The 18,881-nt window shown below is 34.0% G+C and overlaps 2 protein-coding genes across 3 annotated transcripts; both read left to right on the plus strand.

Moving 5' to 3' along the window:
- Positions 1-1,447: 1,447 nt before the first annotated feature.
- Positions 1,448-6,640, plus strand: LOC143573152 (glutamate receptor 3.4-like). Of its 2 annotated transcripts, none has more exons than XM_077058109.1 (5): positions 1,448-1,872; positions 2,054-3,463; positions 3,917-4,249; positions 5,199-5,608; positions 6,019-6,640. In XM_077058109.1, exons 1-5 carry the CDS (start codon positions 1,596-1,598, stop codon positions 6,463-6,465), a joined length of 2,877 nt encoding a protein of 958 aa, XP_076914224.1. In that variant the 5' UTR covers positions 1,448-1,595; the 3' UTR covers positions 6,466-6,640. The 2 variants fall into 2 exon arrangements, with proteins under 2 accessions (XP_076914224.1, XP_076914225.1); XM_077058110.1 differs by having other exon boundaries at positions 2,054-3,390; positions 3,940-4,249.
- Positions 6,641-12,174: 5,534 nt separating this feature from the next.
- Positions 12,175-14,954, plus strand: LOC143573153 (septum-promoting GTP-binding protein 1-like). Its single transcript, XM_077058111.1, has 6 exons — positions 12,175-12,602; positions 13,321-13,459; positions 13,541-13,634; positions 13,721-13,760; positions 13,873-13,956; positions 14,313-14,954. The coding sequence occupies exons 1-6, from the start codon at positions 12,216-12,218 to the stop codon at positions 14,475-14,477; spliced, it is 909 nt and encodes a 302-aa protein (XP_076914226.1). The 5' UTR covers positions 12,175-12,215; the 3' UTR covers positions 14,478-14,954.
- Positions 14,955-18,881: the final 3,927 nt, after the last annotated feature.

Consider the following 18,881-nt stretch of genomic DNA (forward strand, 5'->3'; position numbering starts at 1 on the left):
TCTAATTACTATAAGGAAAATTGGTTATGAATAATTCAAACATATTGCCAAATAATAGACCTAACTTCACACGTGGATATTCGCAATCCCAACTAAAGGTGTATTTGTTTTCAATGGTCTGTGACTAATGAATAGTTAACCACGTTAGTCTGTTGCTTACGTGGCACGCCTAACTATAAAAAAAACCTTATGTAGCACGATTACGTGGCATGGACTCTTTATGAACATCTTTAAAGTATTGTGTAAACAAAAATTGAACTTCATCTCTTCATTCACTAACACAATTACGAACAAAATGAAGAGATGTTGCCTCCACTGTCACCAACATTGTTGTCGCCGTCATCGACACCGTTGTCGCTAACAACACCACCAGCGCCGTTGCCCCTACCATCACCACTGTCATCACCACCACTTGAGCATCACCACCGTCATCGCCGATGCCACTACCTCTATCACTTCCATTGTCACCACCGTCACCGTTACCATTTTTTCGCTTGGTAAATTTTCTTTATTTGAAGGGAGTGGTGTATTTGTCATTTGCATTTGATTTCTTTGTTTTTTCTTGAATAGCAAACACCGTAATAATTAATACCTATGCCATAACTTCACCAAATTGGACATAAGGACAATGAAAGAAGATGACTAATTACATTTTTTGCGCATTCAATTCTTTCATACATTTTATTCCACAGTTAGTTTTAACTTTTAACTCTTCACTTACATGTAACATTTTACCCCTTGATAACATTAAAAGAAATCATTTAACTTTTTTTATAAACTTACTATTTTACCTTCTTAATTAAAAACTTCAAATCTACTTATTACTGATGTACCCGTAATCAATGCCCATTGTCAATTATCATAAATGGTCTTCATGCGACCCATACCAACCACAAGCCCACTTGTCTAACCGGTAACATTAGTCATTCTCCTTGTTCTTCATGGATCTGTTAAGGATACGTCATCAAAATGGCAGAAGTACTTAAGGGTATAAATGTAATTTTACAGTAATAAAACATTTAAGTTTTAACATTTACTATAGTCAGGACTCAGGAATCAAAATGTAACTGGTTATTAAACAATTAAGATTTTAAAGTCTAAATTCTTAAAACCTTACTACTACTAACTAGAGACAAATAAAAGTTCGAACATTATTAAAGTAACAAAAGGGTATAATCTTTTGTGGATGTGAGGAGGTGTGGTTGTTAAAGCAATCTTCTCTCTATTTCTCTCATCTCCCTTTCTCTTGTAATCTTATTTAATAATCCTCTTTTTATGCTCTTCATCATTTTATATTTCTTTCTATAAGTTTCACAATTTTTTAATCCAACTTATGCTACTATTTCAGGTTTAAAAATCTTCTTTTGATTGCCTGCATCATCATCTCAAAAAGTTTGCTAAATTAAGTTACTTGTCCAGCAAAAAAATAAAAAAACATTTATCCTATATTCCTATGCTTCAAATTCTGAACTTTTGCTCTAAATTTCAAGACTCCAATCTCACACCAAAACCCAGATGATTCCTTCTAAACCCACCTACAGTTGACCCATATTTCAAAAGGGTATCTTCCAAAACCAGTTTTTAATCATCCTATAATGAGAAAAACTCTGTTTTTCTTCCTTTTTGCTACATGGGTTATGTTTGCAGTGGCAGATGAGGGTATAATAGGAAATTCAACTTCCTCAAGAACACCTAAAGTTGTGAATATTGGAGCTTTATTAACAGTTAATTCAGTTATTGGAAGGTCTGTAAAGCCTGCTATTAAAGCTGCTGTTGATGATGTCAACTCTGATACATCAATTTTACCAGATACCCATTTGAATCTCATTTTACATGACACCAATTGCAGTGGCTTTTTAGGCACCATTGAAGGTATACTTTCAATTTCATAATTAATATCATCATATTTAATATTTCATAAAATATTGATTAACCCATCAAAGAATATAAACAAACCAGTGTTAATAAACAGAAGATAATTTGGGATTTGAGTAAAATTAGTTTGACTTCAAAAAGTCAAAATTGTTGTTGATTGTTGAATAATTTGGTGTAGCTTTGGAGTTAATGGAGAAAGATGTGGTGGCTGCAATCGGACCACAATCCTCTACAATCGCACACGTCATCTCACACGTTGTCAACGAGCTTCAAGTACCTTTACTGTCGTTCGGTGCGACTGATCCTACTTTAGCAGCTTTACAATATCCTTATTTTATCCGAACCACACAAAGTGATTATTACCAAATGTCGGCGGTTGCTGACGTCATCGAGTACTTCGAATGGAAGGAAGTGATAGCTGTCTTTGTAGACGATGATTACGGTCGAAATGGTGTTTCGTCGTTAGGCGATTGGTTAGCGCAGAAACGGGCTCGAATCGCTTACAAAGCTGCGTTGACGCCCGGTTCGTCGGTTGATGATGTAACCGAGGTGTTGACCACGGTCAACTTGATGGAATCGCGCGTTTATGTGGTTCATGTAAATCCTGACACTGGTTTGCAGGTTTTCACGGCTGCGAAGAAGCTCGGGATGATGACGAGTGGGTACGTTTGGATCACGACTGAGTGGCTGCCAGCAGTGCTGGATTCGTCAGGCCCACTGGGTTCAGTGGGCCTGTTACAGGGTGTGTTGTCACTGAGACAGCACACCCCGGACTCCAGTTTGAAAAAATCTTTCGCTACAAAATGGAACAACATTAAACCGAAGGAAACAGCCGGTTTTAACGTGTATGCGCTTTACGCATACGATTCGGTATGGCTCCTGGCGCGCGCTCTTGACGCGTTTTTAAAATCTGGTGAAAGCGTCACGTTTTCGTCTGACCCAAACCTTAAAAACACGAGTGGGTCTCGTCTGCAATTATCCGCGCTCCAAGCGTTTAACGAAGGCCCACGGTTACTCGAAACGATATTATCAACTAATTTCACGGGCTTAACGGGCGAGGTTCGGTTCGATCAGGACAAGAATCTCGTTCAACCCGAGTACGATGTTTTAAACATTGTCGGTAACGGATTACGAACAGTCGGTTACTGGTCAAACCATTCCGGTTTGACCACAAACCCGCCTGAAAAAGTTTATGCGAAACCATTAAACGGTTCAACAGATACTAAGCGTCTTTATAGTGTGATTTGGCCCGGTGAGACGAGTGCGAAGCCACGTGGATGGGTGTTCCCGAACAATGGGAAGCCGTTAAGGATTGTAGTACCATATAGGCATAGCTATACAGAGGTTGTTACAAAAGATGTTCGGTCCCCAGAAGGTGTACGAGGTTATAGCATTGATGTTTTTGAGGCGGCTGTGAATTTACTACCGTACCCCGTGCCTCGGAAATATATTTTGTATGGCGATGGTGTTCGGAACCCGAGTTATAGTAACCTTGTGGCTGCTGTTGCTGATGATGCAAGTTGTTGTTTTGGTCTATATAGTATTTGGCTTTTGGTGGTCAACTTGCTTGTTCTTAACATGGTTACAAGTAAATAAGTAATGTGGTTAATCTTTTAAAAGTTCATGATCATTCATGTGTTAAGCGCGATAACCAATACTCAATAGAGAAGTTTTGTTTTTGGAACCGAAATGGGAACAAGATCAGTTTTGACTTTGTGGAGGGTTACCTTTGACCTCAAAGTCAAAGTTCTTGCTCAATACTGATTTACTCTTTTACATATGAAGTTTAACTTTTGAGATTAAGTAGTCTCATACTGATGTGATAATCGAAATAAGTCTAGTTGATGTTTAAAGGAAACCGGTGATTATTTCTTTAACTTGAGAGCTAACACTATAAGCAAGCAGAATTTCGCTTTAAAATCAGAATTGTAACCATATTAGCTTCAAGTTCATGAACTCATAGTGTTGACCACAAAAGTCAAAGTCTGCAAATTTGAAATGATATGTAGTCGTAACTTTGACCACCAAAGTAAAAATCTAGAACTAATTTACCTTGTTTTTCAGACATATGATGCAGCAGTTGGAGACGTTACAATTACTACAAACAGAACAAGAATAGTTGACTTTACACAGCCGTACATGGAATCGGGCCTCGTGATCGTTGTTCCCGTAAAAAAGTCAAAAACCAGCCCGTGGGCTTTTCTCAAACCGTTCACTTTTGAAATGTGGCTCGTCACCGGTGGCTTCTTTCTTCTTGTCGGGTTTGTTGTTTGGATTCTTGAGCATCGATTAAATCATGAGTTTCGTGGACCCCCGAGTCAACAAATTATCACAATTTTCTGGTTTAGTTTCTCAACCATGTTCTTTTCACATAGTAAGTATGCTCCATTTGTTATATTATAAGTGTCTTGATTTGTGTTTTGGTACCAATTATTTATTATTAAATAATCACTTTTTAATGTCCAGATAAACACATTTAACATCTAATTAGTTACACTTTTTAAAACCTTTTTTTTGTGCCCTTGAGAACCCGTTAGAAAAACTCACAGGCCCCACCAACACATTGCTAACCCCGTGGGACCAGGTAAAGTGTACCTTACGCAAGAGGCATGCACAAAAACTGAGATAACCAGAATAACTGACGGTTTGGTTTTATGTATTTTCAAAAACTGATTTTTCGGTTTGGTTTTAGCTTTGTTATATTGCAAAAACCAAAAAAATCCGAACCAAACCAGAAAAAGCAATTTTTAGTAATTTATTATAATTTAATAATTGGTAACCCGCAAATTTTAGGTCCAAATGTTTAATAAATATTTAACTAGTAAATAACAAAAAAAATTGGCCAAAATTCGTTATTTGGGCCTTTTTTCGGCCAAATTCATTATTAATTATTTTCGGCTTTTTTTTTCAGCCCAACATTTTTCTAGCACAAATGGTAAAACAGAAAGCCCGAATCCTTTGTGAAAACCGAAAATAGAAAAAAGCAAAACCAAACGGTTTTCAAAAATGAAAAAAAATAGAAGTTTTGGTTTTTGGTTCCTTTTGATCCCAATACCCAAATGATAAAAACCAAAAAACCGAACTGAACCCATTGTGAAAACCAAAAAAACCGAAACACAATGGTTTTCAATTCATGCACATTATTTACCCCTATGCCGCCACTCCTTGAAGGTTTCAAAACCCATTTTGAGTGACCTTTACTTCCATGTCTACTTCTTCACAATATATGTCACTTTTGATAATCTTACCAATTACATTTTTTTCAACTAATCAGATTTGTCAAACATTCAAACATCTAAATATCTTATGTGCTATTCATATAGGGGAGAACACAGTTAGCACTCTGGGAAGATTTGTGCTACTCTTATGGCTATTTGTAGTATTGATCATCAACTCAAGTTACACCGCAAGTTTGACTTCAATCCTCACCGTCCAACAGTTGAGTTCACGAATCGAGGGCATAGATGGGATGATTTCAAGCAATGATCCTATTGGAATTCAAGACGGATCTTTCGCATACAATTATTTGGTCCAAGAACTTAATATTGCACCATCTAGAATTAAACCATTGAAAGATACAACAGATTACATAAACGCCCTTCGTCTCGGTCCAAACCGTGGTGGTGTAGCTGCCATTGTTGATGAACTTCCTTATGTTGAGGTTTTTATGACTTACACCAAGTGTGAGTTCAGGATTGTCGGTCAAGAGTTCACGAAAAGCGGTTGGGGATTTGTAAGTTTGTGACTTTGTTCTACTTTTAACTTTTTGACTTTTGTGGTTTGACTTCTCGGGTCAAACCTTAAACTTCACAAAGTTGAAGTTGATGGATTTCTTCACTGGTTTAACACCAAAATCTTCATATTTTTCTATTGTATTTATGAATTGACTTTTGAGTCAACTCTTAAATAAAGTGTCCATGTCAAATTTTAAACTTTCTAAAATGAAATTTGCTTCGAGATTTTGGTGTTATTATAAAAAATTTTACGTTTTGTATATTTATTAAATCTGATTTTTAAAACTTCGAAAGAATCCGTATCGACTTTGTAGTAAAAAACTAATGCGTTTGACCTCAAAAGTCAAACTATTAGTTTCACACCTATAATCCCATGATCAAAATAATAACCAATTTGTAAAACCTTCAGGCATTCCAAAGAGATTCACCTCTAGCACTTGATTTATCAACCGCAATCCTCCAGCTTTCAGAAAATGGCGATCTACAAAGAATTCATGACAAATGGTTAGCCACAAGTTCTTGTGCCTCTCAAGTTTCAGAAATAGACACTAATAGTCTTTCTTTAAGTAGCTTTTGGGGTTTGTTTCTAATATGTGGGATCGCATGTTGCATTTCTCTCGGTGTGTATTTTTATAGAGTCTTGCGTCAGTACCTTCGATTCGACCCGGATTTAGAAGAATCACACGCGGTTCCTGAACCTGAACCGGATTCGGCTAGGCGGAGTTCAAGAAGGTCATTTCGGTCTACGAGTTTTAAAGATTTGATCGAGTTCTATGATAGAAAAGAAGCTGAGATTAAGGAAATGTTGAGGCGACATAAGCGACAAGTTGACGGGCATAACGATTCGCCTAGTTAAATTGAGACGAAGGATTTCATATATTCCAATGTATAATGTATGAAGAAATATAATATTTTTTAAGTTTAGAGGGGATATATGAAGCCTACTATTTTGTAGAATGGGATGTATTCTTTATACTCTTCTATATGTATATTCTCATTAGTTGAAATTCAGTATACTCTATGTTATAATATATCCATTTTATAATGCCATAGATTAGGGCATAGTTATAAAGTTTACTAAATGATATCACTTAATTAACAAATGTATATATTTGATTTTTTGGTTATTTTATTGTTATTATTAATGTATATTAATATTTCGTGACTCGTAAATTAAGAAAAATGAATTCAAGCTATGTTAATAATATAAGTTGGGAGATGCAAAGTGGATGCTTATATATGTTAGCGGGACGTGCAAATTCCCGACCCATCGGTAATGGGTTGGGCTAATTCCTTGATGCCCAAGTTTTGGTGTAATAATAATATTAATAATGGGTATTATCCATTTTTTATTATTAGATAAGCAAAATTTTATATCTTTTTTTAAACGGACATTATTGTTGATGTTACTCATGGGATTTGAACTATTACCACTTGTAAAGAAAAACTTTATCTAACACATTAATACCACTAAGACAAGATCATTTGGTAGAGTTTGCAATAAATAAGGAGTTTGAGCTTAGCTAGGATTGGTTAGATCATATAAACACATGTAATCAAGTTTTTAAGTTGTACGAACAATGACCACATTTCTTCTAACTCCAGCTAACTCTTTACTTTCGTCCCTTGAACTTCTATGAGTAGCGCACTACGGTCCATACAAACCCATATTGTCATTTAAGCCCTTTATCTTTCAAATAATTTCTATTCAGTTTGAAACATAAACGTTTTGGGTTATAACACTCATGTTGGATTGCAAGTCATAAAATAACTTGTTTCATTTCCTAAAGTTTTAAAATTGATTTAATTCAATATTGGAATAACGCACAATATTCACACGTGTGTGTATTTCAACAAAAATTTAATTTAAGCCCTTATAATACGGTTTAAACTTGAATGTGGATATTGAAGTTTTGCACTAGGGTTAGTAAAAGGTTAATAAGACATTTAAGGGTTAGCATGAGTTATTCATCAACATGAACCTTTGTGAATCAACATTGAACTTTATAGATGAGCAAAAACAATTGTTGGCTGTGATAATGACATAATGTATATTATATGTTAATAACAAAATTGTGGGTTAACAATTGAAGTGGGTCATGATAACATTTACATGTTAGTAGCAGAATCGTGGGTCAGCGGCATTCAAGTAGCTCATGATAACGTTTACATGTTAGTTGCAAAGCCGTGGGTCACTGGAAATTAAGGTTGCAAAATTTATTGCTCACCTATGACATTGATTGTAACCTTGTGTTCTCACTGACATTATATCCGGGTTTCAGTTGGCCTCATACGATGTACACTAGTCTTCTTGCACATATGTACATATATGATGCAAACTTCGAAATCACGTATGCTCAAATCTCATGATCAAACATTAAAAAAGAAGAAGACGACGACATAACACATATAAGTGACTGTAACTGTTACAAATGACAGTTATGATGATTATCACTACTTTTCCGTCAAAAAAAAAGAGTGTTAGGTTTTCAATTAAAACGATAACTAACTTATATAAAGAGTCGCACTATTACATGAAAAGTTGTATGTATGTATGTATGTATGTATGTATGTATGTATGTATCATGGGTAATTGGTTTGAGTATGTTGTAAGAAAGATATATACAAGATTTTTAATAGGATCAAAATTCAAACAAAACAAAGGTATTAATAGCAACTCAACAAAAATCCCAAAATTATGTAAGACACATGAAAGCTGACACAAGAAGAATATTTATAGGGTGACATTAACATAAACCTCAAATTTTGGTTAACATAATATATAACTTTTTAAAAATATATTTTGAGTTCTACTTTAGTCATTAACTTATAACTAAATATTGGTTTTCTACATTATCCAAAAGATGATTTCGTATAACCCAAGCACCAGAGTGTCAAAATACTTAACATTTTTACTATTTTTGAAAAGTGATCGTTATAGATAGGTTTATTGATTTTCAATAATCTCAATTATCATAGCTATTATGTTTTTGTCGATGTCAGTCTCAACTAACAAAATGGTTGATAATGGTCCATCTTTTATCTTCTTTTCTTTCATCAAATCCCAGTTAACAGAGTAAGAGTACTAACTCCGTTAAAATGTTGTTGACTTGTCAAAAACTTCTTATATGGCACATCCATTAATCACCACCACCGTTGTAGTCGGCAGGGTCGGCCCATAGGGGTGGCGGGGTGGTCGACAGCCACAGGCCGACACCCCGTAAGGCCCGATTTTTTTTAAATTATATTTATTTTTATTAAAAACAATATGTATATTTTTTAATGTTTAAACTTAATTGCATGACAACTAGCTTGGTCTAGTGGCAAAATGATATTATTCTCAACCAAAAGGTTATGGGTTAAAGTCTCATTTTAGACATGTTTAATCTTATTTTTATACAAAAAAATTTTACACAACCCAAATTATAACCAAGTAAACTTATATAAAAATAAACCAACAAAAGACTCATTTCTAATTAAGGCCCAAAAAAAAATTCGCCTTCGGCTTAAAATTTTTTTTGCTTTCTCGGAGCCGGGCCTGGCAATCGGCCACCACCGCTCACCACCACTTAACACATCAGTGGACCACCAACCACCATCACTTGAACACCACCCTCACCACACCGGCAACCAACCACCACCAACTTTAGTAAATTGTTTTTGTCTCGTTTTTCTAGCGACACAAGGGGTGGCGACGAGGCTGTGTGGTTACGATTGGAGATGGGGGTTTGTGGTTACGGTCGGAGATGGGGTTAACCGAAGATGATGGTGGTGACTGTCGCCGGAGATGGGGAAGACCACCGGAGATGATGACGGTAACCATGTGTGTGTGTGTATTTTACACATAAGCAACCACATAAGCGGTTTTTGACAAGTAAGCATGACATGTCAACAACATTTTAACGTAGTTAGTACTCTGTTAGTCGGGGTTTGATGGAAGAAAAATTGATAAAAGGTGGGACCATCACCAACTATTTTGTTACTTGGGACCGACATCGACCGAAATATGATAGTTGAGATTATTTAAAACCAATAAACCTTATGAAAATATAGCCACGCTATTTGATATTTTGATTATCGTTACCATGAAACTAAGTAATCCCCTATCGGTTGAATAGTAGCTATGAATTTATGATACGATACGAAAACATAACATGAACCTAACCTGAAGCTTGTTTGATAAAATTTAATAGATAGTAACGTTTTAAAATTTGTTTTTAGAACCCAAAGACGTTTGCAAACATTGAAAAGGTTGAGGTAATAAATGAGAACATAAATTACCTTAAATTACTATAAAATAATGCAACGACAACCTAACTATGCTCTCCTTACACATGTACCAAGGTTTATATTCGTGTATTCCAATTGATGAAGGTTTGCCACATGGCCAACATTTGGTCTACACTACTATGCTAACTTCCAAACTAACTACATATTTTATTGGCCACCTTTCAATTATTATATTTATAATATAAAACCACATAATTACCCTCACAAACAATACAATTATTGATCATGTATGATCTGGCGTATCTACATGCGTGACATAGACAATGTATGGTCTTAAGAAATTAAGCATGCACGTTATACACTTACACATGTATACGCGTATAAATATAATATACACATATATGAGGATAAAATTTATGAAAAACGAGAAAAGCGACTAGGTGTGTCAATTTGGCCAAGACGCGGCGACATTTTGTTAAATTGTGTCAAAAAATTTAAGCCTTGAAGTTGGACAGAGATGTGTTCATTTACATTGTTTCAATGTGTTTGAATCTGGAAACTAGCTATGTAATATGTTTTCTGAATTTTTTTTAACAACTAATTTTGTTGTCTAGATAGAATATGCGTCAACAAAAAATTATGGAATCGTCAAAGAAATTGGTCCTTTTTTTTCCCAAAATTAGTTAGGGTTCGTGTGTAACTATTTATAATTCTTGAATTTTATCTTAGGTGAAAACTTGTGATTTGATGTTCATCGTGCTTTGTTGACGAATATAATTCAAAATCAGATACATGTGCTCAAAGGATAGGAGCACCCAAAAAAAATAACATATCAATGAAGACAAAAACATAAATTGTCAAGACTAAAGAGGTACGTAGTTTCCGGTGTAGCTAATGCATTTGATATTTTATTGTTAATTATGTCCATATAACGATTCAACGTGTGTTTTGTGTGTATTCATAGTTTGAGTTAGTTACATGGACGACTATTATAAATTACACATTTGCTCCATAATTTCATTTTTAACAAATTTGATCCTAATGGCAATTTTTACTTTCCACTTAACAAGCACCATTCATGAGTGTCAAGTGTCTCATATGAGCAGCACACTAGGTGTAATATCGTTGCATGAAACTGAAAACCGACCGTCAACCAAATACTAAAAGTTTAAAACTAAGCCCCAAACTATAACATACTAGCCAAACGCCCGCACGATGTGGCAGGGTACACACGTAAAAACTTCATCGAATGTTAGCCTCCTTGGAATGGTATGCATGTAACACGACATTGGACTCTTAACCGGTGCCGGTAAGCGTGTCACATAATGCGTGTGTTTGCGCAATCTGGTGACGGTACATGCCATAACGAGTGTGGGGATGTGGTTTTCGAGGATACGGATTAAGTAGTCCAGAGTGGAAGACAAATAATCGACCCGACACCATTCTAACCCGAGTTTTTATTCTAACATGGCCTCTTTCAATCTAAACCATCCGGGCCTGAATATAACCAGATTAATATTTTTTTATCGACCCAATTCGACCATAACCCGTTATGACCCATGACCCGAACTTGCATGATCCGACCCGTTTTCGGTCCTAATTGGCTATCACGTAATATGCTATTTTTCAAAAATTAAGGAGCCATAACAATATCGTACTAAAATTAAAGAGAATAAAATACTCGTTTTTATGGTGTAATGTTTTAAAAAAAAATATTAACGTGTGAAAAAGTTATAGTCATTTTAATATCGTAGGGTAGTTGATTTGAAATAAGAGAGTAATATGTAACTATTCATTAAATTGGCAAAAACTTGATTTATGTTGAAGGACGATAGTTGTAAATATTTTTTAATCAAATAATACTAACTGTACCATATTACCCTTAAGATTCAAAAATTTTATACAGTGTTGATTGTATCTAAAGCTATCAAGGTTGTATCTTTTAAATTTTTAATATGTCCCTTAAAATTTACTTTATATATAGTATAGATATCATTTCTTTTATTAATATTTATTTATAGGATCCTTAAACTTATCGACTAAAAATTATTGTATTAAAATAAAAATCGGTTGTGAAATAGAAATAGAAATAGAAATAGCCGAAAGCTAGCGGAAAGCCGGTCGAGTGCAAATTGCCACCATACGTGATTACCATAAAGCTTCCTGGAAAACCGGTCAAATGTCCCTATTACACGGTCACCGTCACCAATCCAACGGTTGTTAAATATACATACTTTATTCATTTTAATATTCCCAAAATTATTATTTTTTATTTTTTATTTTTAAAAAAGAGAGAAAACCTCAAACCCCACAAATATAACACAACAGTTCTTCACAGTCCATCAATCAAAAAACATTTTACAAAAAAAAAAAAAAATGAGTCAAATCAGCAGAAAAAAGTGGGGATTAAACCTCAAACGAACAATAATATGGCGGGTGGCTTTCCTCCGGCGATGTGGTCGATCCTTTTGGCGCCAAATTCTGGCGTGTTGGATCGGAAAATCAATCCGGTACCGGCAGTTGTTGAATAATAATACTGGGTCGAGTCCTTTGATTCCGACGTACCGTCGGGAGGCGGATAGGACGACGGCGGTTGATATGGCCACCGTGTGCCACCAGTTTCCGTCAGGGGAGTTGACGGCGTCAAGCGGTGAGATGACGTCATCTTGCGGTGGCGATGAGCGTGATCAAGATGCGTCTGATTTGGTGGCATTGAAGATTTGTTTGCTGGGTGATCAGCATATTGGCAAAACAAGCTTCTTGGTTAGTTATTTATTTTGTTTTGTTTTATTTTTCAAGCAATTTAAATTGAAATTATTTTTTAGCTATTGAAACATTTTTTCATGTCTAGTTTTGACGGTTTTTAGTCCGAATCGATGATTGATCATTGGTAAAGATTTTTAATTCTAAATTGAAATCGAACGGTTAAAAGTTAAAAACAAATACATTTTAATATTGTTTGGGTTCGAACCAGACCATAAACGCATTAGCAATTTAGGCAATACCAAAATCAGCAATTTATATTACACATTTTACCATCATGTTGGTGTTTTACCTCTAGATGACTAGATCTATCATTTTCCAACATTTGCTCTAGCCTACACCTAACAAAAATTATTTTATATTTTCTTGACAAACACAAATAGCAAATACCTGTTTTTAGCTATTTATTGGATTTTTGAGACTTAAAAATTCTTTTCTTTATTGGGGTTTTCTTAAGTTCTTAAAAACTTTGTACATTGTCTAGCATTCTAGCAAAGTCATAGAAAATACAATTTTTTTAGAGTTGATATCTATTCTTACACTTTCTATATTGTTGTTCCTTTTAAAATTTGTTACAGACTTATTGCTATATATTATACTGTACAAGTGACAAAAATAATATTTTATAAGTACCCATATGGCAATGTTTACTGTTACATTGAAGTTTTCTTGAAATCTTGACACCTATTTAATCAAACCTTTATTTTAATCATTGAAGGCAAAATATGTTGGGAAAGAAAAGAATCAAGAAGAATTACCAGCTAAAGGAATACATCACATGGATAAAACCTTATGTGTCAGAGGAGCTAGAATCTCTTACAACATATGGGAAGTTAGTGGTGATGCATTGTATCCGGGTAAAGAACAAATCATATTTTTTTGGTGAAAATTAATTCAATTTTTAATTCTCTAATGACTGTTTTTTTTATGGTTCATAGATGGTGATTCAAGGACTTTGATTCCTACAGCTTGTAAGGATTCTGTAGCGATCCTCTTCATGTTTGATCTAACAAGTCGTCGAACTCTTAACAGGTATACGAACATAGAAATATTGTTTTTTAATACGTCTTTTATTTTTAGTTTTTGTTTTAACTGTTGGTTTTTTGTATTGTGTTTAGTGTTATCAACTGGCATAAGCAAGCTAGGAACTACAATCAGGTGGGTATAAATTTTATCTAAAGTAATATATATATATATATATATATATATTTTAAAGATTTTCGTTTCTGTATCGGTTTTGTCTAACTGGTTGCTTGTTTGAATCTTATAGACTGCGATTCCAGTAATGATCGGCAGCAAATTTGATGAGTTTGTCCAGCTTCCGTTAGATTTGCAATGGACGATCTCAAGTGAGGTAATATATAATGTTCTTCCTGTTTTCATATCAGATGAAGCATAATGATAAAACGACAACGTTACGTATTAGTATTAAGTTTTCCAAAATAAACAACCAAACTTTCATTATTATTGAAAGGGACATTTGACCTTTGAAGTCAAATTTAATTTTGAGGTGAACTGCATTGACCTTTTCATGATGAAAGTGATGGAGCAACTATCACTAGCTTCTAAAAGAATGTTCTTTATCCCACCTCCAATCTTGAATATTGTCACAAGTCACATCATGAGAGGAAACTCACACCCTTTACTAAAAGTAGAAAGCTACATATGATACCATAGACATGTATTTCATTATATTTTTTAATTTTGTAGGCACGAGCATACGCGAAGGCTATAAACGCGACTTTGTTCTTCTCAAGCGCTTCTTACAACATAAACGTAAATAAAATCTTCAAGTTTGTAACTGCAAAGCTATTTGATTTATCATGGACTCTGGAACGTAATCTTACAGTTGGCGAGCCTATTATTGATTTCTAGTGAATTATTGCTAAGCATAGATTCACACCCTCCTTCACATTTGCATTTATGATGTAAATAGTATTATTAAAAGAAATATGTAATGATCGAGAGGAAGTGGTCATAGGAACAATATCACATTTTGTGAATCGTCTTTCTAGATAAGTGAGATTTTCACGGTTGTTAGCTTGTTTTTTTAATATGTTCGTTGGTCATTTGATTTTGAATGTATTGTGGAGAGCTTGGTGGAGGTATATAGGCTTCCCTGTCTTCATGTATATCCCATGATTTATTTCTTAACCTATTGATTACAAAAAGTTAAATAACTCGTTTAGACACGTTTACTTTTGTTATATAAGTCTTAGTTAACCGGTCGTGAATGTGGGTGTTCTTTGAATCTTCTCTTCTATTCTTTCAAACTCAGGCGCATAGAATGATCAAATGATGGTAGGTTACTAATGACTCATAGCCATCTTTTCATAATTTAAAGTTCAATCAGAATTTGGTTTATTAATGTAACTATTGGGCTAGTATTTTTTCTATTTCTAGCTCCAACCCATTGTTACTATAAGATGCTAAAATGGGTCTACATCTTTTTTGTTGGTTGAAGACATTTTTGATTTTAGATTTGATTTATATCAGGGGATAATTTAACATGAACTTGGCGGGTTTTGGATTAGTTTAGAATTTAGATGAGGGTTAAAACCCGTGATCATGTTTAGCTAAATGGGTTGTTTAACCTGTTGTTTTTCGAACTATTGTCATTTGATGTCACACCTAAAAGTAGTTTGGTATTCTACAGAAATGCTTGAATCCATATTTAGCAGTTCAGGTTTTCTTCATTTATTAATGTCAAAATTTAAAGCTACAAGCATAGAAGAGCAATTGACATCAGGTTTTATAATTTAATCGTAAAATTATTATATTCGTTTATATTTTTTTATAAAAATTTGTAACATTAGTTTATTAATTTGCAAAATTGAAATAATATTTATTTTGTTGTGTAGTTTTAGTATAAAATGAATTAACTAAACATAGAAAAACTGTCACCAGGTAAACTATTATTTGGATCCATAATTTAATTTAACTAGTTTTATACCCGTCCAGTGGACGGGTAGGTTAATGTTGTAAACATAATTATTAAGATAAACGAAGAACTTATTTAACTTGTAAGTGCAAAGCCAACCGACTACACTAAAATAATGACAACACAACGAAAACAATCCTTAACTACTAAACTGTTTTGAGTGCCATATTTAAAATAAAAAATGTTAATTAACACTCATGTATAGTACTCCAAATAATAACACACTGTTAGTGCTACAAATCAAGACTTAAACCAAAATCATCCTCTTTACTTCAATGGACCTGTTGGGCTTGCTTCTTTCCCTTGGCTTCATGTTTAAAAAAATTGGTGTATGTTACTGCGAGGGAATGAGACAGCCTTCAATTAATGATACAGTTCATCCGCTATCTACATACCTGCTACTTTAAAACCAAGTTATTTAGTTAGTACCTTCTATATATCAATTGTTTTATATAAAGTGTCTTTGCAATTTCTATCTATTGAAGGTTTAATAATATGTTTCATGAGTCATGACACTTTCCATTTGGCATCCAAAGTTTCTTAATGGATGACAGTAATATATTATAAGCATTCAAGGCGCCCATATACGCAAATAAACTAAACTTTTAACCAAAAAAATATATTATGTCAAATAGACCAATTTAAAGTTAAAATGTGATATGTATTCTCCAATTTTCAGCAAAAATGTGAAGGGAAAAAAAAGAATAATGGAATAAGAAATAAAAAAAATGTGAAGGAAAAAAAAAGACTAATGGAATAAGAAATAAAAAAAACGTATGAACTTAAGAGATGATACTGTCCGTCAGTGATCGTTCCCTTTTATGATTACTCCTACACAGGCCACCAATGGTCCCGAGTTCCATGCACCTGCCTCCGGGGGCTGGATTTGCTACACAGATTTCTAGTGGGTCCTTTGGACTATAATGTCTATTTTGCTTTATCTCTTGTGAACCAAAGTATTTAAGATCCAGGGCAGTGACGGTGATCAAATAGTTCCATACAGTGTTTGCATGTAGGACAGTGCTTGGAGTGAGTCTTATTATCTGAGCAAAAGAGTCATATAGCATCAATATCATAAAGCACTATTGTATAAAGAGTGCATCTATTGTGTGCTTTGTTATTTATGTGGGCAAGACTTGTTTTATCAATTAATAAGAAAAAGTACCTCCGCATCAGCAATATTCTCTAATCCCTCCATAAGTATGTTTTCGCAAAACTGGGTCCATTAACAGAGCCCAACAACAACAACCACCTTCAAAAGATAAAAACTAAAATATATGAAAACAAATGATCCATATTAGCAAATTAAATTAAATCCTTCAGTGGTTATGAAAAAAGGCAAAGAGAACAATTTGCTAATTATTGAATTACCCACCAACATGAACAGAATTGCTAATTATAGACAACTGCTATGACCTGTAAAGATGGAGAGCATTAGACTACATTAGTTGAGATTTATAAATATCAAACAAATAATGTTTCGTTATTCAGAATAATCTAAAATAACATACAACGCCATATTACATTACAACCAAAAGAAAATAACTTTCATAATGTTGTTTTCCTTTAAAAACGTCCCAAAAAATAAGTAATCTAATTGTATCTACAAATACTTCAAAAGCAACCTCTTATTGAGCATTAATTGGAACATATTCTTCATTTTTAAAAACTTTAACTGAAATTTAAGTGATGTCCTACTCATATCAGTATGTAAGCTGATATACAGAAAAGATAACAAATGTTGTTCCTTTTTAATACGATAAAAGGCAGAAGTTCATTTCATGTTGGTGTTATCAACTTTTTTCTAATAATCAAATATTTGTTATACCCTACTCCTCTAAACCTCAAATGGCCATCAAAACAGTAATAAACAATGTTAAAATTGACAAATCTGACAAATGATAAAATTATTATCAGTCAATTGAATTCTTATTATTATTATTATTATTATTATTATTAAATTAAAAGATTTATGGTTACCGCTACTTCAACTTGTTTGTTGTTGCGAGCACCATCTCAATGTCTCCCATTCATTTTCTATTAGCCGAACATAGTAGATGAGGGTAACTTCGATGACCAATTTGAACAAACAATAATCAAATTAATGAAGAAAGCAAACCCTAGAAAAGCAACTGATTAGGCAAAAATGGGAATCAGAGATACCTATATTATTGGGAGCGAGAATCAGAGATATATGATGCAAGTTTTAATATTGATGCCGCAAGACACCACAGCAGCAGGGATAAATTGACTAATTTGGGCCGGCTGTAAAGAAGAAAGGAAATAAAATATTTGAAAGGCGTCCCTTGGGCCCAAGATGTACATGGCAGTGGCACTCCAATGGGCAATGGCTCAGCTAAGAGATCAAAATCTATAGCAGGCAATATGACCAAGCTAATGTTTAAGGGAGCTATTACTCGAACACCACCTCCAATCTATACGTCAGATCGTATAGGCTTATACGATCAAGTCTGACAAGCCCGAACTACAGAGGCTGACACATTAGTCAATCTATGTATTGACGCGAGTAGTAACAAACTAACAGTAATCTAGGCCAATATGACTTGTAATTTTTTTATACTCTTCTAATTATCAAGTTTATTTTTTATAAATTTTTTGTTAATAAAACTAGAGAAACGTGCAAATACGAGTCGTAAGTGGTAAAATCCCATTTTAACCAGCATCCAAATAGGGTTAAGATTAAATTCTATTTTATCAACAACAAAGAAAGCGGATGATAATTGGCCAACCATTTAAAATATTTTCAATTCTTTTTTTGAGCTACGTGGTTGCTCGAAAGAAACGTAATCGGGTATCAACATCAATTCGAGTGAATAAAAAAAAGTTGTATGTGTTACACTAGTTTTGCAAGTCGTATGTGAAAAACTAATTATGAAATAAAAAATTGCTTGTATTAATTAAGCTACTAGCTTTTTAACAGGGACAAATATAAAAAAGGTTATTAAATTTAATAATTAAAAATATTAAAGGGGGGGGGGGGTGTTCTAGGGGCTTAACTAAACTTTCATGGGGTTGGATTTAACCTATAAGTTAACACTAGCGAGCTATCAGGTAGTCTCTTACTAATTCCAGTAATCTACTACCTTTAAATAGGTAAGAGGGTATAGTGTTTGGTTAACTTAAAAAAACACATCTCATTTGTTCATGAAACCTCTTAATGACATAGCACAAGATTACCATATAACCGCCAAATGATTTTTTTTATGGAGGGGAGTTACCCCTCAAATTTTTCAATGTCGGTCCGCCAGTGTCTTGATAGTACATGTGTGTACATGTACATATATCACCATCCTTAAGTTATAATAAAGCAAACTGTT

This window comes from Bidens hawaiensis, unplaced genomic scaffold (genome assembly GCF_021521415.1).
Source record: "Bidens hawaiensis isolate Kalapana, Puna unplaced genomic scaffold, B.hawaiensis_p1.1 tig00026215_1, whole genome shotgun sequence".
Taxonomy (NCBI): domain Eukaryota; kingdom Viridiplantae; phylum Streptophyta; class Magnoliopsida; order Asterales; family Asteraceae; genus Bidens; species Bidens hawaiensis.